The sequence below is a fragment of the Ipomoea nil genome, unplaced genomic scaffold (assembly GCF_001879475.1).
Source record: "Ipomoea nil cultivar Tokyo-kokei standard unplaced genomic scaffold, Asagao_1.1 scaffold0211, whole genome shotgun sequence".
Classification (NCBI taxonomy): domain Eukaryota; kingdom Viridiplantae; phylum Streptophyta; class Magnoliopsida; order Solanales; family Convolvulaceae; genus Ipomoea; species Ipomoea nil.
Window position 1 is genome coordinate 658,338 of NW_017616639.1, and position 27,928 is coordinate 686,265.

Below are 27,928 nucleotides of genomic sequence, written 5' to 3' on the forward strand. Positions count from 1 at the left end.
TTGTACTTTGTATAAAGAACACCTACTTCTGAGGGGCATAATAAATTTCACCTTTCACAAAAACTAAGTTAAGTTTTACAGTTTAATCAATATTGAATTATAAATTTAATTTATTTTAATATAAAAATTGTTAGGACATCATTTGTATAATCTATTATAACTATCTACAATAATATTAATCATTACGATTACTTTTACTAGAAGTTTAAAATACTCATTTCGATTATATCAAAAATAATTATTTTTATTTTATATTTAAAACTGTACTAGACTATCGATAGCAAAAAAATTTTAAAATCTTTATTCATTGACTGAATTGAAATATTTATTTTATAAATTTATTAAGTGAATTTTTGGGTTCGACAATTTAACATATTTTAAGTGAATTGTATACACTCCTAAAAATATAATTAAAATTTATGTAAATATTTAAATATAAGAAGATGTTTGGTCATACACACATGTAAAATAAATAATTTTCTTTTTTTTTTATTACAAAGGAAGGGAATACTCACAAATACAATCTACGCCTACACTGAGGCTTAAACCCTACACATCCCACATAGGGGAGTAACCGGATACCAATGAACCACAAAGTCATTGGTAAGAAAAAATTAATTTTCTTAATTATATAGGAAATATAATTATTATATTAATTAATCCAAAATTACATAAGTTTTATTTTATATATATATATATATATATATATATATATATATATATATATATATATATATATATATATAGTATTTTAAAAGCTAAATCCTAATTTAATATACTAAAATCCTAAATTTTATTTTAATTTACACCTAAAATCCTAAAATAACTAAATTCCTAAAATTTCTAATAACTAAATTCCTAAAATCTCTAATTCCTAAATTCCTAACAATCTCTAATTCCTAAATTCCTAAAAATCTCTAACTCTCCTCACGTCTGCGACTCACGTCGGCTTCAGACTCGATTTTGCGAATTCGTGATTGGGACGTGCTGCAGCGAGGCGGAGACGGGCTGCGACGAGGTGACGAGGTGGCAACTGGTTGTGGCGAGACGGCAATCAAGATCGAGGTTAGATTCTTTTCAGATTTTTTGTGTGTACTATTATAGATTTATATTTGCTATTTGTGTACAATGTATATATAATGGTCAGATTGATTAACAGCTTCTTGAATCTGAAAGTTGAACACAATTGAGAGCTGTGAGCCACCATGCCCTGTAATATGCTATTTCTTCCAATCCTCGCTCCCATTGCGCATTTGTGCTTGTAGTTAAATCTTTCCTCGGTTGAAATTTCATTCCGCAAATTAAATTCTAACCACAATTAGGCATACATACATATTACACGCGCACACACAGGTTCTAATCAATATGAAAAATGTTATATGCACTAAATATCCCTGCTCCAACATTAGTCATGATGTATGTAGTGCTTCTTTTTTTTCTCCAAATCTTAAAAAAAAAAAAAATAGAGTAAAAAACATATGACGCTAAATGCAAATTATTGGGTGGACCATGAATATCAGGTACATTTTTAATATATTAAAAGTATATTATTTTTGTACTGAAGATACATTATATAAAATAATGTACCCTTAGTATATTAAAAATGTACTTTTTATTTATGGTCCACACAATTGTGTGGACCATAGTCCATGCAATAATGATTGAACACTAGATTTCAAGGTCTTTGGATACCCCCTTTCTGTTAGGTGCTATGTGCTTTATTTTTAGAACTTATAAGCATACCAATCTTCTGCATGTTTAGCTATTCTAGTTGTGAGTTCATTACTTTTCATTACCATAATGAAAGGGATATTGGATAATAATCATATTATTTTTTGCATATTTAGCACTTATAGGCATACCAAATTACCAATCTTCTACATGTTTAGCATACCAATCTGTATCTTTAAGCAGACTATTTTTTCCCAGGCATGACCATTAAGACTAAATCAGCCACTCCGTACTTAATAATAAATATGTAGTGTCTCCCCTATTTTTCTTCTAATTTAGTTACCTATTAAAAAAAAAAAGAAAAGAAAATCACCTTGCATATTATAATGCTATCATGTTACCATGTATCCAATTAGCATGACATCCAAATATAATTTACCAATCACCACAGAAATTCACAAACCATCTTACACAATTACAGAATTCCCTATAGAACAATAAGGCACAATCTATCTTAAAAAATTCAGTTCTCATGCTGTCAAGGTCATAAATTAATAAATCAAGAAGGGCCTTTTGCTTCTGTTGATTTGCCTAACAATTTAAGTGCAAAAGTGACATGTCTACAGAGATCTCATACCAACATGGTAAGGCAATAAATGCATCTGAATGGTTTGCTATCTCTGCTTTTCTTTGATGCACATCTACAACAGCCTACACTTCCCTTATTGTTTCTGTTTCACTAGTCAACTGTAGAAGAAAGCATCCCAGATTGATAATAGTAATATTTTTTTAAACACTAATGATTGTTAAATATATGAATGTATATGTGTAGGTCTTTACATATAAGTATTATGGATAGAAGTTGGATGTATCAAAGGCGAACTCAACGTGGTGATCTTAATCCAGATTTTATAAAAAGATTAGAAACATTTATTGAGTTTGCATGTAGTAAACCAGATTTCATGGATGGAAGTAAAATTCGATGTCCATGTATAAAATGTCATCACATCTCATTTGAAGAAGTTGAGATTGTATAGTGCTTGGGAAGTGAAGGCAAAAAGAAGATATGTTGATTATATAAGTAGAATGAAGAAAAGTCAAGACCTCCCTATATCAACGAAGAAATATAGACAAAGTGGAATGATGTTTTGAATTCTGAAGACAGTAAGAAAAAGTCAGAATTAGGTAAGAGAAATAGACGTGGCGGTGTTTTAGATGGAGTTGCTCAATCTACGCATACCACAGGATCAACACCTCATTCCAAAGTTGACACTCAACTGGTAAGTTCATTCGAATTGTTTAAATTATAACTGATTATGTTTGGATTGTTTGAATTATGCGTTATTGTGTTGGTAGAAACTTTTATTGATATTATTACGATGAACTTCTTGTGATTTTATTTTAATGTACCTATTGAGCTGATGTTTGAGATATTTATATTATATATTAAGCATGGAAATAGTTCTATCTATACAGGAAACTATGCTAATTTTTTATCAGAATTTTGTTTATTTTATATAATAATTATGCGTTATTGTGTTGGTAGAAATTTGTATTGACACTATTATGATAAAATTATTGTGATTTAATTTTATTGTGTATATTGAGTTAATATTTGTGTTATTGGAGATAGTTCTATTTATAAAGGAAACTCTGTTGAATAGTTTTTCTAAATTTTTTTCATTTTAAAATAGTAATTATGTATTTTTATGTTGGTAGAAACTTCACTATTGTGATAAAAACAGTGTGATTATATTATATTATGCTTATTGAGTTGATATTTGAAATATTTTTATTATATATTATAATCTTATTTGTTTTAATTTTTATTTTATTTTGTTTCTATTTTAACTAATTTTTAGGAAAAACAATTTGGTCGCCGTCCATCATATTTTGAATTATTCAAGCATACACATACCAAAAAACATGATGGCCAAACATTTATAGTTGAAAAAGACAAACAAATCCATGTAAGTTTATTTATCTTGATTTTCTTTGAATATATATGAATTTTTATAAAAATTGTACTAATTTTTTTAATTTTTGCAGGAACAAATTGCATTGCAACGGGAGGTATTAATACAAATGGAGAAGAAGTAGATGAGAGTCAATTGTACTATGATGTAGTTGGCGGACATGATAAAAAAAAAGAGTTTATGGACTTGGCTCATATGGTACATTCATTCTTAGTCTAATAAATGCTAAGACATCGGACAATATAGAATCAACCTCGCAGCCATCAGAGAATGCTAATTCTGCAAAGGTCCTAGATGAGATTGAGAATTTAAAGGCTTCTATGGTTCTTATGCAGCAAAGATTAAATGCTCTTGAGAGTGAGAAAGCTAGTACTTCATCATCACCCTAATCACGACTGAATTCACGTTGATTTGATTTTTCTTTTATGAATTACTATATTGTTGTTTATACATCACTTTGGTATTAAGTACAACAAATTATATTGTATTTTTGTTTGCACATTAACAATTTAAATACAAATATTAGAATTTTAACAAAATAATAATAATTAAAAAAAATATTAAAATAATAGATTAGCATAATCGCGATGAAATATAATTTTAGTGATGGAATATTCATTGTAATAATGGCGACGAAAAGATTTTTTTCATCCAAAATGCGACGGAATCACAATAGTGATTAGTTACGTTATTATTTTACGACGAAATTTTGTGATGGAAAACAAATTTTGCAACGGAATATCTAGCGATGGAATTACAACGGAAATTTTTTTCGTCGTTTTCTTACGACGAATTTGTGCGACGAGAGACAAAATTTGCAACGGAAAATTTTGCGACGGAATAGCGACGACAATTTGTTTCGTCGTTTTTTTACGACGGAATAAAAAATTTGCAATGGAAATGTTAGCGACGGATTCGCGACAATAATTATTTCCGTTGTTATATTTCACAACAGAAATTTGCAACGGAATATGAGTTTTGCGACGGAATATTTTTTCATGCAATGGCGACAGAAAGAAACATTTCTGTTGCCAAAATCACGACGGACTCGCGACGGAATGACTTTCGTTGCCTACTTCACGACGAACAATTCCGTCACCATTTTCCGTTGCCATCATTCGCGACGGATTATTTCCGTCATGAAATGAAATACGACAAGCCTTGAGACTACGGAATGGATTCCGTCGCAAAAATGACAAATTCCGTCGCAAAACGTGATTTGCGACTGAATTTCGCGTTTTCGCAACGGAATTTTTCCATCGCGAATTGCGATTTTTCTTGTAGTGAATGAAGAGCAATATACTTATTATTGTTGTCCCTTAGTTTATTAACCAACTTTTTTCAAACTCCTCAATCTTAGGTGTGTACCGAAGAGCCTCAAAAACGCACCATCCAAAACCAAAATAAAAACCAATGCCCAATGCCAATGCCATGAGTTCAAAAACCACAAAAATGGTAACATACTTATTTCACAGTCGACGGAAAAAATAGATTCACTGTTTTTCTGGAAAATTCGTAGAAGAAATCAACATAATCTGGAAATACGTAAAAAAAAAAATTTGAATTTTTCTGCCAAAAAAAGTGACAACAGCAAGTTAGATGAAAAAAATAACATGATAGCATTTTGTTTTGTTTTATTTTTCCATGTAAGCAAATTAGATGGGTTATTTGTTAAAAACTTGCTAAAAATGCTAGATGAAAAATAATTGGGAGTGTAATTACCTAGATAAACCATATTTTAATTCATAGTGCTAAATGAACAATCAATGTTAGTACATCGGTCTATTTGACCCTTTTGCCTATATTATATTTTAAATAAGAAAATCGGAGTGCGGTCAAATTAGAAAGAATATTCCCCTCCCTGTTCCTCCCTCTGCTGGAGCGGAGTGGAGAATTGCCATCCTTAATAATAGGAAGTTATGAGCTTTCCAAATACAATAGATGGTTCATGTCAAAGCACTAATAGAATTCATGCAAAAACACAGTAAGTTCGTGTGTTTATTATTTTAGTCAATATAAATAAAAACAAATTATTTATTTGTTTCTTTTCTCTGACCGAAATTGTTTAGGAACTCTTGACCATTAAATGAGGTCTACGGTCTGTATTGTCCGGGAAAAGCTTAGCTTTGAGGTTGGCAGAACTGTATATATAACACCTCCCATTTCTCCCTTCTCAAACAATTCCAAAGCTCAATCTTCCTTCCATCTAAAAGCTCTGGCCTTATCAATCATGGCTGCCATTAACAATTGTGCCACGGCCTCCGCCGTTGCTTTGCTCATCTGTTTTCTCGCTGTCATTCCGGAGCCATCCTTTGGGGAACTAGTTAAGGAGCCGCAGGTTGTCCTCGAGTACCACAAAGGCACCCTTTTGAAGGGCTCGATCACCGTTAATCTTATATGGTACGGGAAGTTCACGCCCACCCAACGCTCTATAATCGTTGATTTTCTTGAGTCCCTTAAGACGGTAGATGCTCCGACGCCTTCTGTTGAGTCTTGGTGGAAGACCACTGAGAAGTATAAGGGTGGAGGACCCTCCACTATAGTCATTGGAAAACAAATACTCGAGGAAAACTGCTCGCTCGGAAAGACACTCAAGGATGACCAAATTGTGCAATTGGCGTCCAAGGGTGGGAATACTGAGGGGTGTGTTAATGTTGTCTTGACCGATAAAGATGTTTCTGTGGACGGGTTCTGCAAGAGGTGTGGCTCTCACGGGTCGACGGCAGGGGAGAAACAGGTTGCATACGCCTGGGTGGGTAACTCGGAGACTCAATGCCCGGGGCAATGTGCATGGCCGTTTCATAAGCCCATTCAGGGCCCTCAGACACCTCCTCTAGTCGCGCCCAACGGAGATGTTGGCATCGACGGGATGATCATCAACCTCGCCACCGTCTTGGCGGGAACCGTGACGAACCCGTTTAAAAACGGCTATTTCCAAGGTCCAGCCGAGGCTTCGATGGAGGCAGTCAGCGCCTGCACGGGGATGTTCGGGACGGGGTCTTACCCGGGAAACCCTGGTAAAGTCCTGGTAGATAAGACCACGGGGGCCAGTTACAATGCGCATGGTGCGAACAAGCGAAAGTTCTTGCTCCCAGCCATGTGGGATCCCGCGAAGTCTGCATGCGCACCACTCGTCTGAGGTGGACAACTATATCCAGTTTGCAAGGGAAATGTTAAATGATAAAACTAAAACTCAATTAAGATTTACAAATTCAAAATATAATTGAAATCTTTTAAATTTTAAAAAGTAGGAAATAAAAACAAATATGAAGAAATTATTAGATGAGTAATAAGTGTATGATGAATTTAATTTGTATGCATTGTATATGTATTTATAAATCAAATGAAAATTTTGTGTACTTATTTATTAATATGTTATTTTTTTATAATAATAATTTAATTAGATAATACAAATAAAATAAAATAAAATAAAATAAAAAGAAATACAATAATAAAAAGAAAAAAACCAAATAAAGAAAATATGAATTAAAAAATAAAAAGTTGTACAAAAAGACTGCCAATTCGACAACCTTTTTGTACGGAGAGTGTGGTTGCAACTTGCAAGCTTCCAAAAACTGAAATATAATAATATTATGCATTTATTAAGTTTTTAAAAAACTAACAGAACACTTCATTACACAAATACTAAAAATATGGAATATAATACACAATACTTAATTCTAAACTTGATCACAATTTGTTCCAAGTTACAAGTTCCAAGTTTTGAGTAAGTGAAGTAACAAAATAACAATCCACTAAATTCAGTCATTCATGATTGAACATTAAAATTTAATAACAATAATAATAATAATAATAATAATAATAATAATAATAATAAGGCTAAAGTGTCATTCTGCACCCTGAACCATATGCAATTCTTCATGCCGCACCTTGATCTTTCATAATTGCTGTTTCGATCCACAAACTAATTTTTTTTTGTCGCCCAGCCTTTTTAGCAGGTTTTCCTGTAAACCTGATGACATGGAACAGGTAGTATCTGATGTGGCTTATTGATTTTAATTACAAATGTGAGATGGAGTACAGGTAAGCTTTTTTAATTAAAAAACTAAAAAACAAAGTTTGACCTCCCTCCTTCTTCTCTGTTCTTTTTTTTTTCTTCTCCGGCGCTCCCTATGTCTGGTCTGTGCGTAGCAATCTCGATCTATAGCCTTCTTCATTTTTATCACCACCACCCACAAAGTCCTCCGATCCACCTCTGCCGCGGCCACCCTTGAATGCTAGTACGAACCTAGACGAAAAGAAGTCTCTGGAGCCGCACAAAATGACCGATGACGAGCTGCTACGGTTAGTCGCCGCCTTATCGTCGTCAGGATATTACTTCCCGGGATGACTGGCCTGGACAGCTATATTCGTAACCTTGTAGATTGTAGTTCTGTTGTGTGCCGATGTCCAGCTTGAGTATTGAGAATCAGCAGCTCTCCACGTTACCATTGGATCAAGAGGGGTGTTCTCCCATTTGTGACCATTGCGGGTATACCATATGGAGTTGAAGATGAAGGCCATTGGGATTTTACTGTTGCAACTTGCAACCATCCAAGCCATACTGGAATGTATTTACAGTGTTGGTGAAGGGGGAACAGGCCCACACATCTTTGGCAGCTTTACAGTGTAAGACAACTTCCGTCGAGCCGAAAATCCCAGTTTCACCGGCAAGTCTTGGCCGAGGGTGAGGACCAAAATCCCCATCACGACGTGAAGTCATTCCGGAATGAAGAAAGCGATCCTCCAAACGCTGAACGTAGTTGCCCCGCCTCGCCGGATTATGTCGTAAACGGGAACAGATCAACCGGAGAAGAAGGGAGAGAGAAAAAATGTTGAGAAAGTAAAAAAAAAAATGACATGTCATATTTATACATATTTAAATAAGTTAATAAAAAAAACACCTCCACTTATAATGGTAACTTGATGGTAACCTGCAAAAAAGGCTAGAGGACAAAATTTTTTTAGTTTGTGGATCGAAATAGCAGTTATAAAAGATCAGGATACGGCATGAAGAATCGGTTAGGGTTTATGGTGCGGGATGACACTTTAGCCTAATAATAATAATAATAATAATAATAATAATAATAAAAAGAAAAAAAAGAAATGAAAGGGTAAATTTAAAAAAAATTATTATCTTTTGGAAGTGGATAACCCATGGGCTATATGAGTTCAACCCCTATAACGTGTATTTTTTATGCCCGTTTATTTGGACTTGTATTATCATCTCTCTAGTGTTAGTCAATAAACTTAGCAAATTATGTTGTGCATCCGTGTGCACCATGTATGGTGTATACCGATTCAAAAACGACGTCGTTTTTACTAAAAACTCGCGCATCCAACTTTAAAAAAAAAAAATCAATTTCGATTCCCGTCAACAACATTATGTTGTGCATAATTTCTGAATGTATACTTATGAAATTATGGATGTATAGTTATGCAATTCTGGATTTATAGTTATGAAATTATGGATGTGTAGTTATGCAATTTTGAATGTATAGTTATGGAGTTATGCAATTTTGGATTTATAGTTATGAAGTTATAGATGTGTACTTATACAATTCTGGATGTATAGTAATGAAGTTATGAATGTGTAGTTATGCAATTCTGGATGTATAGTTATGCAATTATGGATGTATAGTTATGCAATTCTGGATGTATAGTAATGAAGTTATGGATGTGTAGTTATGCAATTCTGGATGTATAGTTATGCAATTCTGGATGTATAGTTATGAAATTATGAATACGTAATTATGCAATTCCGAATTTTTTTTTTTTGAGTCGACGTCAAAACGACGTCGTTTTTACATTCGTGTGCACCATGCATGGTGCACACGGATGCACAGCATAACGACTCAATAAACTTAGCCCACACTATCACGTATGATTCTTGATATTTAATTAATTGGACAGTCTCATACTTATGATAGTAATAGATTTATCAATTTTTTAAAGAGTAATGCTATTGATGTTTTTAATTAAAGAATTTTATTAAACCCCAATTAAAAAAAATCAATAACACAAATAAAGGAAACACATTGACCCAACTCTTAAAAAAACAGAGACAAACTCACAACAAAATCAACTAATTACAAGTTTTCCATTTGTCATATTAAAAAAAAAAAAATTTATAGCGACTTGAAAAAGATAACTACATCATCATAGACATCATTGAAAGCTGCATCTATCTCTTACTCTACTCTTTATCCCAAGAATAAAGTGTAATGTCATTAGCTTCAAAACATCTCGAACTAATAATGTCCTTACACTCGTGTAGCACGTACCTTCACAAATTGTATCCCTAATCGTAATGTTGGACACGGGGATTGGAAAAAAAAAAAATTAAATGAACAATATTATCATAAAAAAATTTTAATTAAATGACTATGAATTGTCAAATTAAAAACTCTTGATTTGATAACTAACTCAATCCAGCGTATTACGTCAACAATTTGTCCTGTCTAAAATATGTCATATATTACCTCTCCTAGCACATACCAGTCTCAACTGCACAACATGATTTGATAACAACTATCTCCTAGCACATACCAGTCTCAACTGCACAACATGATTTGATATCAGTTGTTATCACTACAAAAGTTATAGCAAGTAACTAACAAAAGTGTAACTTTTTTTCATTATACTTGCATAGTAGTCAGCGCCACGTTTCAATGGTACGATGCTGGGCCCGACTCTCCAAGCCGCCGTCCAACACAAAGCAAGATGATAATCTACACGCTGACTCTGGCATGGATTTCCCTGCAGATAAGATAAAAAATGATTGTGGGAGGGAATTGAATGGCAGGGCAATTCTCCTTTGGCAAAGGAAAGAGGCATATGCAGTTGAATTTTATGCATGCTGCATAGCCTTCCATTACCATGCCTAAGGAGAATTGCACTGTTATTCCTATTCCCACTTTTCGCCATGCAATTAACCACATTACTCAATCAATATTTTTCTGTTTTGAAATGGCATTATTGAACGCATGCAGCTTCATTATCTTGCCACATAAAGATGACCATATGGAGGGTTTATATATGGCAATAGGTCCGCACCTGAGTTTGGGATATGCCAAGAACCAGGAAGCATATGCCACCACAATTCCTTCAATTCATTTCTCTTTCTCTTAATTTTTTCATGGATGCATGGTCCCCCTCTATTCATATTCGCAATAGATTTCAAGAACAGCTGGGAAAGGAAATCTTTTGGTCCGTACCCTTTTTAGCTTTGTTTGATTTGATGCTCTTGAAATCACATTTGCAGATGCGGCATGCACTGAGTGGATGGCCGGAAGGGAAAATATGCCATTGAATCTTGGAGTACATATAGTACAAATAGTACTTGTATTTTGCAACGTTCTTAGCTATGTATGTACTTCTTGTCAAGTCAGATTTTCTGAGATGTCTTGGTTGAGACTATTATCTATAGGTTGACAAGACATTTCAAACAAGACTATTGTATGCCTTTGAATTGACTAAAGTAATTGGAATAAATTGGGATAATGTATTGGAAAATGCTATGTATATTCTTATTTTCTACTCTTAATTATATTTGTATTTTCACACACAAAATTTTGATGTAGATATTTGTATTGGTACCAAGTGAAAAAAATAATTTATCATAGTCGGTCATATCAATGAGTAAAATTGAGATTTGTAAGTACATGTAGTAAGGGTTGGTTTGGATCCATTATTAATTATCCCATCAACTTCAATTGAAATGATTCATTTTAATGAGGCACTTTATTTGCCCATATTTACAGCTCAAATGGTTACAAAAGTGAAATTGTTATAAGAGACTAATGATTGTGTCTGACCAACGGGTAATGTCGGGTTATGTGGGAAAAACTTCTCAAAATGAGGGATTCCTAATGCGTAATGAACAAAAGTTTAATCGCTATTGATCAACTGAGTCACCATAATTTATCATTTTTAGGGTGGACGATTTCACCTTCTGGTACTAGAGTTTTGTCTCTTTTGAAGAGTGAAGAGCCAGATGAGAGCCTCAGCTCCGATCCCTTACTACACAACAATGGCTCCTCGTAAAACATGGCTTTGGCAGAAAGAATTTTGGTTGAAAGATGAATGGAATAAAAGGGAATTTTGATCGACATCTTTCGACACAGATGTCGACATCTAATCTTTCATCTCCCCCATCTTTCTTCCTCTTTTGATAAGAGGCATTCTTTCACACAAGTTGATTCAGAGAAGAATCGAGCTTAGTGTTGAGCAAATAATACTAAAATACTATATATATATATATATATATATATATATATATATATATATATATATAGAAAACAATGATTTCGGCGGTTATCATGGTGGTGGTTGAATTGAGACGAAAAGTACAGTGGGTTTGGAGAGTAGAAAACAATAATTTCGGCCGAGAAATTGGGTGGTGGTGGACGGGAACCTTTCAACTGCACGAAAACATGGATCATCATCATCAGGGAGGGGGCAATGGCTACTGGGGATGGGGAAGAAGCTGATATCCATATTTTCTGCTGCATTTTACACATTCACGCACATTAAGTACAAATCTCATACACATTAGACATAACACTCACGCACATTGAGTACAAATCCCACTCACATTAATAACCGCACAACCGCAGGAGAAGCATTCAACCGCACGAGAACCTTTCACTATATATATATATATATATATATATATATATATATATATATATATATAAGAAAATGATCATGTCTAATAAAAAACTAAGAACCAATATCAGTTGTATCTCTTATCATATTTAATGGTTCTAAAGTAAAGAGGGAAAAAGTGACATTTTGACAAATTTTTACGATTTTAATAGTGCACTTTCCAATCTTATATGGTGCGACACTACATTTAAAAGGTAAATCCTAGGAGCATTACACTTTCGAAGAGTTTATAGTTTAGTTTTTTAGTGTTTCAATTTTTAGTTTAGCATATGAATTCATTTTTTACTGCTTAGGATTTAGTATTTACAATTTAGGTATAAAATTTATTTATTTATTTAGGTTTGGGGTTTATTCAAAAATGCATTCTATAATGTTAAAAAGTTAGAGAAAAATACTAGAATGTCACAACGTTTTATTTTCAAATTGCATCAAATTCATTAGATTTTTCTAAATATATAAATTGTTGAAATTGAGTTTTTTGTTTTTAATTTTTAAGAACATGTCTCTAGTCTCTCATGTGAGTTTGTACTCTTATATATATATAACAAATTTGTGTTTTTAACTTACCGTAATAGAAACCAGGAACAAAAAAAAGAGACTATTTCGCAGATAATTGATTGATGAAAAGTCACAAAAAATATAATTGAAAGATAAAAAATATATATATTTTATGATAATTTATAGATGAAAAATGTCAGTTTCCTTATAATAATATTATTATTATTGTTTTAAATTTTTAATTAAGAAATAACACATTCTTCAATAAGAAAATACATAATTTTGAAAAGTTTACAGCTCAATTTAAAATTTAAAAGTAAATATCAGAAAAGTGACAAAAAAATAAAAAATAAAAAACAAAAAATAAAAAACAAAATAAAGCTGTTGAGCACACACATCACAACAAGAATGTAAAAAGCTAATGGCAACTTCAATCGAGTTGGTCAAACTGTTGATTTGGTAATCACAAACTTACAAGTTCACAGCATGCGGACAATTAAAATGATTTATGATATTTAACGACTAGAGTCACAAGGCGGGATTTACCACGTGCACAACTCGCGTGTGACTTTAAGAGTCCTCATCACTATTAAAAAAAGAAAAAGGTTGCCTTTCTGCAGCACTGTAATTAAAGTTATATTCTTGTAATTTTTGTTCTCTCTAGGGAGTCTAGGATGAGTACATGCAATTATTACATCTTTATTGCAACACGATGAATATATCTTTCTTCTTCTTTTTCTCCTCCTTTCACTTATAAAAATAGATTATTGTCTACTTCCACGACTCCATGGCACAGCGCAAATATCAAAATCAAGGTGAAGATGCATTACAGGGCGACTCTCCCTCTGGCAGAAGCTTTATTATTAAATTTAGCTCTCTCCCAAAGGAGATTTGTCCCGCAATTCATCGCAACAATAACTTATAAGTTAGGGTGACAATGTTGCGCTCTTGAATTTAGCATGTTACGAGGCCTCTCACGAGCGTAACAGATCTCGTGATAACTTTAACTTTCGATCTCTATAAAGTTCATTTTCACAAGATCATTCACATGCATAACATCGTTCATTAAATTAAAGTAGGTAGAGTCCGGATTTTGAAGTTGGTCTCATGAAGTCTTTTAATTGTGTGACATCCTTCGTGATAGCAAAAATCACTTTCTGAAGTTGTGTTTCACGCCACCCTTCACGTGAGTGGTCTATATGCCAATTTTAGCTTATTTGACCACTATTAATTGTTTGATTTAGTTAAAATATCAATATAAATGTTTGGTTAATTAGCCTTTTGCAACTTCAAAAGGCTAAAATTAAAAAAGCTACTCCTAACAACTTTTTCAATTAGCTTTTTGAGAAAAGAAATTATACCAAACAGCTATCAGCTAACAGCTAATTTACCAAACACTTTTCTACAATCAGCTAATGTTATCAACTATTTACACCCTCTAATTAACACAATTAGCTAACAGCAAACAGCTATCAGCTAACAGCCATTTTACCAAACAGGACCATTCCAAACAACTTTTTCAATTAGCTTTTTCAGAAAAGAAATTATATTAAACAGCTATCAACTAACAACTAATTTACCAAACACTTTTCTACAATCAGCTAATGTTATCAGCTAATTAAACCTTCTAATTAACACATACAATTAACTAACAGCTAACAGCCATTTACCAAACAGGGTCAAAGTCATTGTGACAACCACATGTCCCCATCTGGCCTCTTCACCTTACTTTGTCCAATTCAAATCCAAATTGTCGTGGATTTAGCCCTACTTTACTTCAAACCTTGGCATATTTCCAAACTTACTTCTTCCTACACAACCGATCACATAATTGGTTTAGTCAAGCAATATTATTCCAAATTAAAGCAATCCGTAGTACAAATGAACACCTAAAAATCTCCAATTAATTCACATCAAGCTACCACCCTCTATAACGCCCTTTTTGATAAAGAAATTACCTGCCTCTTCCATCAACCATGTAGGGCTTCTCACTATTAACTAAACATTTACTCCGTAATAAAAAGTACCAATAAAAACTTTTGGTATAGCTAGAAGGGTCACTGCTATGTACACCTCGCTAGTTTTACTATGACCTATACATATTTTTTTGGTGAATAATGACAACAAATAATTAAATGACATTCTTATCTATAAGGATTCATTGGCCTATAACTTTTGTTAGCATGGCCACTATAAACTCCATCATTGCCTAAAACATCCTTGCTTATTATTTTAAGATTGATTAATGGAGAAAATAGTAAAGGTTTGGTACTTTTGGCTTTGAAGCAAAAAGTCTTCGTGAGATGGATGAGAACTGATTGTATTATATTTTCTGAACTTGATTACAATGAGATCAGATGATGTGAATATATAGAATAGAGAGTCACAGTGTGACAATGATAAGAAGTAGAGAGTCACAGTGTGACAAGGATAAGAAGTTCTAAACAGACTCATATACATAGAGTCCTAATATTCCCCCTCAAGCACAGTGTATACTAGTAACCTGTAGCTTGTCCCTTAAGGAAGAAAATCTAGGTCCAGGCAGAGCTTTGGTGAAGATATTAGCAAGTTGATCCTTTGTGGAGATGAAGTTGACTTGGATATTGCCCGAAGCTACTCGATCACGAACAAAATGATAATCAATCTCCACTTTTGTGCTGTTCAAGGACCTAATTGCATTGTTTTTGAGTTTGATGGCCTAATTGTAATTTAGTGTGCAGTTGAGTGGCCTATTTGACCCTTATTCCTAATAATAATAATAATAATAATAATAATAATAATAATAATAATAATAATAATAATAATAATAATAATAATAATAATATTATTATTATTATTATTATTATTATTATTATTATTATTATTATTGTCACATTCTTTAAGTAAAAAATACATAATTTTGAAAAGTTTACAACTCAAATTAAAATTTAAAAGTGTATATCAGAAAAGTGTAAAAAAAAAAAAAAAAAAAAAAAAATTTGTCGAGCACACACATCACAACAAGGATGTAAAGGGGACAACTCAGCCAAGTTGGTCAAGCTGTTGACTTGGTAATCACAAACTCTCTAAATTGGTTTAACTCTTTATGATCTTTTACCAACTAAAGTCACAAGACAGGATTTACCACGTATACAACTCGCATAGTGACTTTAAATTTCCTCATCACTATTATTAAAAAAAAAAAAAAAAAAAAAAAAAAAAAAAAAAAAAAAAAAAAAAAAAAGCCTTCCTGCAGCACTGTAATTAAAGTTATATTCTTGTAATTTTTGTTCTCTCTCTAGGATGAGTACATGCAATTATTACATCTTTATTGCAACACGATGAGTATATCAATTTAATTTCAACAGAATGCAAATATATCTTTCTTCTTCTCCTCCTCCTTTCACTTATAAATAGATTCTCTACGTCCAGGACTCCATGGCACAGCGGCAAATATCAAAATCAAATCAAAATCAAGGTAGTGAAGATGCATTACTGGGCGACTCTCCCTCTGGCAGAAGCTGTATTATATTATTTTAGCCAGTTCTTAATTAAAATTAGCTCTCTGCCAAAGGAGATTTGTCCCGCAATTCATCGCAACAATAACTTATTACGCACCCAATATATAAGACGAGTTAGGGTGACAATGCTGCGCTCTTGAATTTAGCATGTTACGAGGCCTCTAGCGAGAGTAAAAAATCACGTGATAACTTTGGGCAAATTATGTCGTGCAACCATGTGCATTATGCAGTGTACACACAGATAAAAAAACGGTGTCGTTTTGACGTTCGATTTTAAAAAAATATATATTTTCGATTGCCGTTAACGGCGTTATGGTATGCATAATTTGAACTATATATCCAGAATTAATTAATTATATATCTAAAATTAATGAACTATATATCCAGAATTAATAAACTATAAATCAACACCGGTTACTGGTACTCTCACTACTCTGTTTTGGCTTATGGCAGTTTGTTGCGTCTGTGTATTCATAATGAATGAACTATATGTTCAGAATTAATGAACTATATGTTTAGAATTAATGAACTATATATCTAGAATTAGTGAACTATGTATCCAGAATTAATGAACTATATATCCAGAATTAGTGAACTATATTTCCAGAATTGGTGAACTATATATCCACACCGAAAATGGTGGAAATCCCGCCGATTGGAGTTTAAAAAAAAAAAATTGATTGGTGGAGTTAAACGGTGCCACTAACGGCACAGTTACTCCGCGGCTCCACCATAGTGAAACGGCGTCGTTTGCAACCGTGTGCACCAAGCATGGTTTACACGGTTGCACAACATAACGATTGATAACTTTGACTTTCGATCTCTATGAAAGTATGAAGTTCATTTTCACAAGATCCTTCACATGCGTGACATCCTTCATTAAATTAAAATAGGTAGTCCGGATTTTGAAGTTGGTCTCATGAAAGTCTTTTAACTGCGTGACATCCTTCGTGACGGTAGAAATCACTTTCTGAAGTTGTGTTTCACGCCACCCTTCACGTGAGTGAAAGTCTTTGTGACAACCACATTTCCCCATCTGGCCGGCCTCTTCACCTTACTTTGTCCAATTTAAATCCAAATTGTTGTGGATTTAGCCCTACTTTACTTCAAACCTTGGCATATTTCCAAACTTACTTCTTCCTACACAACCGATCACATAATTGGTTTAGTCAAACAATATTAAAGCAATCCGTAGTACAAATGAACACCTAAAAGTCTCCAATTAAGTCACCTCAAGCTACCACCTTCTATAACGCCCTTTTTTTTAAAAGAAATTACCTGCCTCTTTCATCAACCATGTAGGGCTCCTCACTATTAACTAAACATTTACTCCGTAATAAAAAGTACCAATAAAAACTTTTGGGATAGCTAAAAAGGTCACTACTCTGTACACCTCGCTAGTTTTAGTGTGACCTATAAATTTTTGTGGTGAATGACAACAAATAATTAAATGACATCCTTATCTATAAGGATTCATTGGCCTATAACTTTTGTTAGCATGGGCAGTATAAACTCCATCATTGCCTAAAACATCCTTGCTTATTATTTTAAGATTGATTAATGGAGAAAATAGTAGAGGTTTGGTACTTTTGGCTTCGAAGCCAAAAGCCTTCGTGAGATTAGGTCAAAAACTCTTTTCCACATTCTTTGCTACATCGTCCTGGGTTTCTCTGAGAAAAGGGAACTCGAGTAGCGATTTGCTCTATGCTATTGAAAGGATTAATGCAAATTTCTTCCCAACAAAATACAAAGCTGGAATAGCTCAGTTGGTTAGAGCGTGTGGCTGTTAATCACAAGGTCGGAGGTTAAGAGAAACGGACATGGCTATCGTGTCGGAAAAAGAAAGAATAGAATTTAAATTTACATTGTTTGGTATGCGAGATTGAAAGGGACATACCTATCGTTTTTGTCATTCCAGACTATTATTTTTTGGACACTTTTAGTCCTTCTCATGTCTTTTTCTATTTTTAATAAGGGCATTTTTGTCTCTTCATATATATATATATTTTTGTTATTTTTCTGATTTCAACCAGTTTAATTGGTTTAGAATTTAAATTTACATTGTTTGGTATGCGAGATTGAAACGGACATGACTATCGTGTCGGAAAAAGAAAGAATAAAATAGAATTTAAATTTACATTGTTTGGTATGCGAGATTGAAAGGGACATGACTATCGTTTTTGTCATTACAGACTATTATTTTTTGGACATTTTTAATCCTTCTCATGACTTTTTCTATTTTTAATAATGGCATTTTTGCCTCTTCATATTTTTCTGATTTCAACCAGTTTAATTGGTTTAGAACTTTATATAAACTCTGATTTTTAGTAACCATATTTTTCAATCAATTTTTAGTAAAGTCCTAAATAATTGCAATTCCTATGAGACCCTAATAATTGCAATTTCAGGATTGGTGGGAATTGTAAATTCGTGGAATTGCAATTCCCTCAAATTAGACCATGAAATTGCACTTCCATGGAGTTTGGTAGGAATATGATTCGTCATTCAAATATAAAAGCAAAAACACCAAACAAAAGAAAATGTAAAAAAAAAAAAAAAAAAAAAAAAAGAAAGAGGAAAAAGGATTTAATTTTAATTTTAATTTTATAAAATTCGTACGTGAATTTAAGAATCCCACCCCTATAGCATGTATTTTATTATAATAGTTATGTCATGGACCCGTATACACCTTGCAAGGTAGACTTATGTCCAAAATGATGCAGTTTACGCATATGAAAATAACGGTGATGTTAGTGGCACCGTTTTTATTTTTTTTTTTTAAAAAAGAAAATATTAAAAACAACTCAACGAGTGAATATTCAGTTCTGTAATTGTGAATATAGAGTTATTTAATTGTGAATATAAAGTTATGAAATTGTGAATATAGTGTTCTGTAATTGTGAATATCGAGTTATGCAATTTTGTATATTGAGATCAAAATTTGTGAATATAGAGTTCAAAAATTGTGAATATTGAGTTCTGTAATTTTGTATATTGAGATCTAAAATTGTGAATATTCAGTTTAAAGATTGTGAATATAGAATTTAAAAATTGTGAATATAGAGTTCAAAAATTGTGAATTTAACATGGTTAAGGTCACTCTACACTCTTAGAATACTTAAAAGGACATTCTCATGACTCATAAGTGGTTAAGAGGCATTTCATAAAACACCTTAATTGGTCTTGACATTCCATGCATGTTTCCATTATTTTCTCAAAATTGCAGGTTAATTAACCCATGAGTATAGATTAGGTAATCACTTCCTAATCGGAACTCAATCATATTAATTAACATCATCAAAGCCAGGTCTTATCTCTCTTACTCAACCAATTCAAGGTCACATCACCATGAATCTAATCTACATCCCTATCATAAAATAAAAGCAATATAAAAAGCAAATAAGAAAATTGCAATGAAATAAAATACATATCTATTTGAAGATGAAAATGCAAATCCAAGTCTTCAATCTTTGCTCCAAGAAATTGAATCTAACTAGAACTTGAATTGGAATTGTAATTGCATTTGAAATTGTAATTGCAATTGAAATTTGGAAAGTAAATTCTATGATTCTAAAAAATGGAAAGTATACTTTGAAATTGGTAGTTGAATTCTACAAGTGAATGGTAACTAACTAGGAAATCTAAAAATGAATCAAAAGTCAAAAAGCCCCAAATAGAATTGAATTTTTCCTATTTATATTTCCCAAAATAATGTTGCGTCACAAGGCACGTCACACTGTACTGTGATGATGCAACATGACGGCCTTGATCACCTCGCAAGAACATTTGGGTCACGAGCCCTCTCACGTCGTGATGAAGTCGCGTGGTAGCAGAGGATGCCTCCAAAATATTTTCCTCAAGAGTTACTGTCACACCATGATGATGCCTCGTGATAGTAGAGAATGACTTCATAAAATTGTTTCTCACGAGCTAGTTCAAGTACATGACACTTGGTGTAGCAAAAATAAGATGTGAGCTCGGGTGTTATATCGTCCTCAGGGGATTGGGGGATATGGCACGCAATATGCAATCACAATAAACTAGGCACTAGCATAAGGAAATCAACAAGAAGCTAAGCAAACTACAAGTTTAAGGAAATGATAAGACTAACACATATACACAAAGATAAACACAAAATAAAGAAATAGGACTCAAGCTAGGGAGCATTATCATCTAGATGCATAGCACAACCTAAGGATTGGGGAGAACAAGTAACCAAGGAAACAAGCGGGAATGCACGTAGGTATCCTAGTCTACGAACCATTCTCATGATTAATAAACAAGGATTAGAACAAGGAATTGCCCCACTTTCGTGGTAAATCAATTCCAAGTCCATCAAGCACACAAAGCATCAAAAGCCCCCAACTTCCCCCATTTTCATAGGAAAAATCGGGTTTATGCAAGAAGTAGCTAGGAATCTTAACCCAACTCTCATTGAGGCCAAGAATCCTCCAAAACATGTCAATGAATGTTGTACACCAAGCATTAACAATATACAAACACAAATCCTTCATAAACTCAAGAACCCTAGGTTAGAGTTCTTCCCCTTTTTGCAATAGTCACAAATCAAGCATCAAGATAGATAATACAACCCTAACTCAAGTCCATAAACTAACTACTCATGATTAAATAACATAAAGAACACAAAAGCATAAGTAACAAACATAAATCTTGCAAAAGAAATGGATAAAAGGAAGGAAAGCTTCTCTATTGAAAATGGATGGTAGAATCTTGAAATCCAAGTGTAGATCCTTCAATACAAGCTTGAAATATGATAAAGAACCTAAATCTACACCTAATCTAATACTAAAATATGAAAAGAAAGAGTAGAAAATAGTTAGGGTTCGAATGGGGTTCAAAACCGAGTAGAAATGAGTGAAAACTCAGCTAAAATAGAGCAGAGACGGGGGGTTTCGACGCGTCGAACATTTACAGTAAGAAAATCGCGACATTCTGCCCAATCTCGACGCGTCGAGAAATTTCTCGACGCGTCGAGCTCTACTCTGCAACAGAACTCCATTTTGTAGGCTGATTTTGACCCTTTTATCTTCAGAATTAGGCTTCGATGTCTTCATGAAAGTTGTAGCCCTTCGAGTCTTCTTTCAAATGGCGCAAGAATCACTGCATTTGGACATTCCTAGTCCGAGATATGGTCAAATTACCAAACACTTGTCAGTTTTGGACGAAATCTGTAAGTCTGGAACTTCAACTTCAAGGATGGTTTTGACCACTGTGGCTTCCTTTTTAGGCTTTGATGTCTGAATATGAGTTGTAGCCCTTTGAGTCTTCTTTGAAATGGGACAAGAATCATGTAATTTGGATGTTTTTATCTTGAGATATGGTCCAAAAACCATGACATCGACGTGCAGGTCGGGAATTGCAATTGCATGGTCGCTTGCTTCTCTTTTGCTTTGGTTTGCCCACATGACCAAGACCATTGAAAGAACCACCCTAGACTCCTTTGGAAGTGTTGCATCCATCTCCATAGCTTCATATTTGGCTCTCATTGACTCCAAATTCATCCAAAATACCTCAAAAGTACACAATTGCCTGCACTCTACAATTTATGCATCAAAAGATATAAACAAAGGAATTAAGGCACTTCTTTGCATAAAATCAAAGTGTTTGTCACTCAAAAAATGTCTATACAAGGGGTAAAAATATGGACATAAATGCACTTATCAACTCCCCCACACTTAAACCTTTGCTTGTCCTCAAGCAAAAACAAGAAATAAATCACCATCCTAGCAATGAAATTGATCACACTCCCACTTTGCACAACCTATCAAACCACAACCCAACTTGCTACAAGACAACTTGTTTCAAGAATCATTTTAGCCTTCCACACAAGTTCAATTCTCAAGCCAATAACCATGCACCAAAATTATTAAAGTGTGTGATGATCAAGTGTGCACAAATGCTAAGTTGAGATTATGCAAAACTTGGCTTTGAATGAGATTCCATAGGCTTGCCCTTCATACTCCCACTAGTTCAACTCTAAGATTACATGCTAAGATCAAGTAGGACTTTTATTTGGCTTGTAATGGGGCTAAGGGTGAATGACTAACAAAGAAGGGGTAAGGAAAATAAACAAAGGAGAGAACTTCACATTTATTCACAATTGGAGCTAGAAGAGATATGACATTTATGAACAAAGGAGCAAACAAGACTTAAAGGACGTACAAAACAAACCTCTAAAATGGTGGGGGTTGAGTACAACTCTCAAAACAAACTTCAAACTTTTATTCTTCTTCTTTTCTTTTCATTTTTCTCATTTCATCTCTTTTTTCATGACTTTTTTCTCAATTTTCTCATCATTCTTGTTTTTTCTCTTCTTTTCTTTCATTGCAAAACAATAAACAAACTTATTCCATGAACCAATAGCCCCACACTTAGACAAAATTATCAAGAGAATTACTTACAAAACAAGCTCCAATAAAGATCTCTTCAAAGAAAAAGAATAAATGCTCTATTCTCTCAAGGGTGGAGGGAAATATTTTGGCTAGGGGTTAAGGGTTAAATGATGAGGGTTAACACAAGGAAAAACAATCACAATGAAGGGACAAGTGCTTAGCACTTATTAAACAAACACAAAAGGCTCAACGGGGACAACTAGTGGTAAACACATGTGTAAATGGTAGGCTTGAAAGGCTCAGGCTAAACAAAAATGGCCTAAATCATTTCTAAACATGCAAATATTAGACTTCACTTGGAGAGTAATGAGGCAAGTTCTAGCAAAACAACCATGACCGGAATCTCACATAAGCCTTCACTAGCAAAGCATAACACACAAGATCAAGAATTTATTCATTTATTAAGTGGTTAACAAGGCAATTGGCAAGAGAATAGATCAATCATGTGTTATACCTCAAATCATCAATCACAAATTGCATCGCAACAAGCACCACCAAATCAAACCACAAACCAACAAAGAGGGAGTGATCACAACTTCAAGCAAAGATAAGAAATTTACCCAACATTATGCACAATGACTCATCCAAGCAAGGTTTCAAAAAGTTTCAAAATTTCAAATTTTTCCAATATTTTGTCCACCCCCCACACTTAGAAATTACATCGTCCTCGATGTAAAAGAAAATAAAGCACAAGGGAGAAAAAGTAGCACAATAAGCACAAGTGAGAGCATGATATATCAAAAATAAAAGTGTAAAGAAAAATAAAGAAGAAAGTAAAGTGCAATAAAATGAAAGATAACATGGGGTGCCTCCCATGAAGCGCTAAGTTTAACGTCGCTAGCTCGACTCAACCTCTCAAAATCAACCATCAAGGGATTGAAGGAGAAAAATTCCCATCTTTCTATCAACTTTTCCTTCCAAGTATGTTTTCAAGTGACGCTCATCAATAAATTCCTTGGAGCTCAAGTTCATCACTTCAAAGTTAAAGACATTATGCTCATCCAAATCAAACTTCAAACATATCCCTTCCTCAAAGCCATTTTTAATCCATAATTCAAACAAGGATTTCTTCCTAAACCTTGGATCAAGATAGTAGCTATGAACTTGATCCTTTTCTTGATCTCTAATTTTTTCCTCTTCTTCATTTTCCTCATCTTTGGCAAGTAGGGAGAATCTTGGGTCATCTTCATGCACTAAAACAAAAGAAGAATCCTTGGATATGGAAATAGGCCAATGAGAGCCTCCACTTTCATAAACATTGACACCTCCCGGTTCCCAAGTTATTCTAAAGTTCTCACCCAAGGGAGTGTCATCCAATAGAGGGCATTCCTTGTTTGTGCCACACATTCCATCAACTTCATCTTTCTTAAGCACTTCTTCAATTGGACCATCTTCAAGTTGTTCCTTATCACCATTCCCTTGCAACTCTACACTTTCTCCCCAACTTGGTGTTTCCATCTCAATGCATTCATCATAGACCTCATCATCTTCATCTTCACCATCAATGTCCTCACTTTGCTTTTTATTTTCTTCAACCACATGACCTTCATTTGGCAAGAGCAACTCTTGTAGAACATCTACATTGGAAGACAATTCTTGAACGGGTTCTTGAGTTGTCAAACCTTGTATTTGAGCCATCATGTTGTCTAGTAGAACTTGTTGCTCATTCATTTGCTTAAGCATGTTGGCCATCATAAACTTCATCTCCGGATCTTGATCAAATGGGTTGAATTCTTGTTGAGGTTCTTGATAGAGTGGTTCTTGAGGTTCCCATTGATTATTGGCATATTCATCCTCACTTGGTCGCATTGGATAACCCTCTTTCTCAATGTCATCATCGGGTACAATAGTGACTCCTCAACGCCTAGCCAATGTTAAGGTCTCATCATCTACTACATACCTCCCAACACTTGGTGAATGAGTGTGATGATCATATGGAGGTTGAGTGTCTTGGGGGTGTGGTGTGTAATGAATGGGTGAGGGATATGGATTTGGAGAGTAATCTTGTGGTGGGAAAGGATGTTGAGGTGGATTGTAATCTTGTGAACATTGAGGGTATTGATCATTAAAAGCATATTGGGGATCTTGGTATTGTTGAGGATATGGATTATGGTATGGAGGTTGGGAATGACAAGCTAAGTCTTGGTAAGATCGTGGTGGGTAAGGATCTTGGAAGTTTGGAGTGTATTGAGAGTATGAGTTTTGGGGGTAGAATTGTGGTGGACAAAAATATTGAGATTGAGCATCATAATAATGGTTAGGAGGTGGGGGTTGAGTGGTGCAAGGATCTTCATATCCATCATGTTGGTTACCCCAATAAGATTTAGAATCATAATATCCTCCTTGGAATGCAAACTCATCCATGGTGAAAGTTCTTGATTGAGTGGTAAAAGCTCCCCCTTTTTGAATCTAGAGTGTATGCACAAAGTATGGATCTTTCAACCGAAACTCAAACAAGGTAAAACAATTAGCTCTTTAAACATAAAAACAAACAAAAGAAAGAAAAACTTAGTCTCCTAAGATTCCCTAAACTCCAATGCTAGTAAAACAAGTAATCACATAGAACCACCAAATTGCCAATCCCCGGCAACGGCGCCAATTTTTGGTGTAGCAAAAATAAGATGTGAGCTCGGGTGTTATATCGTCCTCAGGGGATTGGGGGATATGGCACGCAATATGCAATCACAATAAACTAGGCACTAGCATAAGGAAATCAACAAGAAGCTAAGCAAACTACAAGTTTAAGGAAATGATAAGACTAACACATATACACAAAGATAAACACAAAATAAAGAAATAGGACTCAAGCTAGGGAGCATTATCATCTAGATGCATAGCACAACCTAAGGATTGGGGAGAACAAGTAACCAAGGAAACAAGCGGGAATGCACGTAGGTATCCTAGTCTACGAACCATTCTCATGATTAATAAACAAGGATTAGAACAAGGAATTGCCCCACTTTCGTGGTAAATCAATTCCAAGTCCATCAAGCACACAAAGCATCAAAAGCCCCCAACTTCCCCCATTTTCATAGGAAAAATCGGGTTTATGCAAGAAGTAGCTAGGAATCTTAACCCAACTCTCATTGAGGCCAAGAATCCTCCAAAACATGTCAATGAATGTTGTACACCAAGCATTAACAATATACAAACACAAATCCTTCATAAACTCAAGAACCCTAGGTTAGAGTTCTTCCCCTTTTTGCAATAGTCACAAATCAAGCATCAAGATAGATAATACAACCCTAACTCAAGTCCATAAACTAACTACTCATGATTAAATAACATAAAGAACACAAAAGCATAAGTAACAAACATAAATCTTGCAAAAGAAAGGGATAAAAGGAAGGAAAGCTTCTCTATTGAAAATGGATGGTAGAATCTTGAAATCCAAGTGTAGATCCTTCAATACAAGCTTGAAATATGATAAAGAACCTAAATCTACACCTAATCTAATACTAAAATATGAAAAGAAAGAGTAGAAAATAGTTAGGGTTCGAATGGGGTTCAAAACCGAGTAGAAATGAGTGAAAACTCAGCTACAATAGAGCAGAGACGGGGGGTTTCGACGTGTCGAGAAATTTCTCGACGCGTCCAACATTTACAGTAAGAAAATCGCGACATTCTGCCCAATCTCGACGCGTCGAGCTCTACTCTGCAACAGAACTCTGTTTAGTAGGCTGATTTTGGCCCTTTTGTCTTCAGAATTAGGCTTTGATGTCTTCATGAAAGTTGTAGCCCTTCGAGTCTTCTTTCAAATGGCGCAAGAATCACTGCATTTGGACATTCCTAGTCCGAGATATGGTCAAATTACCAAACAGTGGTCAGTTTTGGACGAAATCTGTAAGTCTAGAACTTCAACTTCAAGGATGGTTTTGACTACTGTGGCTTCCTTTTTAGGCTTTGATGTCTGAATATGAGTTGTAGCCCTTTGAGTCTTCTTTGAAATGGGACAAGAATCATGTAATTTGGATGTTTTTATCTTGAGATATGGTCCAAAAACCATGACATCGACGTGCAGGTCGAGAATTGCAATTGCATGGTCGCTTGCTTCTCTTTGGCTTTGGTTTGCCCACATGACCAAGACCATTGAAAGAACCACCCTAGACTCCTTTGGAAGTGTTGCATCCATCTCCATAGCTTCATATTTGGCTCTCATTGACTTCAAATTCATCCAAAATACCTCAAAAGTACACAATTGCCTGCACTCTACAATTTATGCATCAAAAGATATAAACAAAGGAATTAAGGCACTTCTTTGCATAAAATCAAAGTGTTTGTCACTCAAAAAATGTCTATACAAGGGGTAAAAATATGGACATAAATGCACTTATCAACACTCCTGCGTGATGACGTCGTTTTGACTTCCATCCTATTTTACTCATTTTTCTCCAATTTGCTCTTGGAATTGTTCTTTTTACCTTAAAAACACAATATCGCTCTTAATTAGCTCCTCCCACAAACTTTCATAGTAAACTGATGAAATCTACACTTATTTAAATTGTAAATATTTAATTTGTAGGCATTTCAGTGTTTTCTTGTACTGATCGAGATAAATAATGTGCTGATTGGTTGGTCAGTTTTCCTCGCACTCTTGATCTATAATTTTTGACAACCTCGATCTGGAAAGTCTGGAGTGTTTTTAGGGGTGGTAGATGATGTAGGGATGTCTGATCCAGACTTGTTACTTACCCTGTGTATGAAAAAAAAATAATAATAATTAGAAATCATCATATCAATAAAACAATATGATATGTACTTCATGTCATGAGCAACCCTAGCCAAGTTATTGATTGGAAAGTCTATAACTTTGTAATCACAACTTTTGAAGTTTCACTTCCTCTGATCTGAGAGTGATCTATTGGTCTTCTTGAATTAGCTATAGACAACTTAAGTTGGTTTGCGGTGCACACTGCACACTCTCGGGTAATGATTATGTGTTTCTCTTGTCACGCTGAACTCTAGCATATATGGATTTCCCTGCAGATGAGATAAAAATTGATTGTGGGAGGGAAATGAATGGCAGGGCAACTCTCCTTTGGCAAATGGAAAGAGGCATATGCAGTTGAATTTTATGCATGCTGCATAGCTTCCATTACCATGCCTTGGGAGAATTGCACTGTTATTCCTATTCCCACTTTTCGCCATCCAATTAACCACATTACTCAATCAATATTTTTCTATTTTTAAATGGCATTAT

The 27,928-nt window shown here is 34.2% G+C and overlaps 1 protein-coding gene across 1 annotated transcript; it reads left to right on the forward strand.

Moving 5' to 3' along the window:
* The first annotated feature begins 5,705 nt into the window (after positions 1-5,705).
* Positions 5,706-7,018, forward strand: LOC109192555 (protein EXORDIUM-like 2). Its single transcript, XM_019343247.1, has one exon. It carries the CDS (start codon positions 5,734-5,736, stop codon positions 6,784-6,786), a length of 1,053 nt encoding a protein of 350 aa, XP_019198792.1. The 5' UTR covers positions 5,706-5,733; the 3' UTR covers positions 6,787-7,018.
* Positions 7,019-27,928: the final 20,910 nt, after the last annotated feature.

Excerpts from the sequence above, each read along its gene's own strand:
- LOC109192555 (XM_019343247.1), top strand. The coding sequence starts at position 5,734 with ATGAGGTCTACGGTCTGTATTGTCCGGGAAAAGCTTAGCTTTGAGGTT.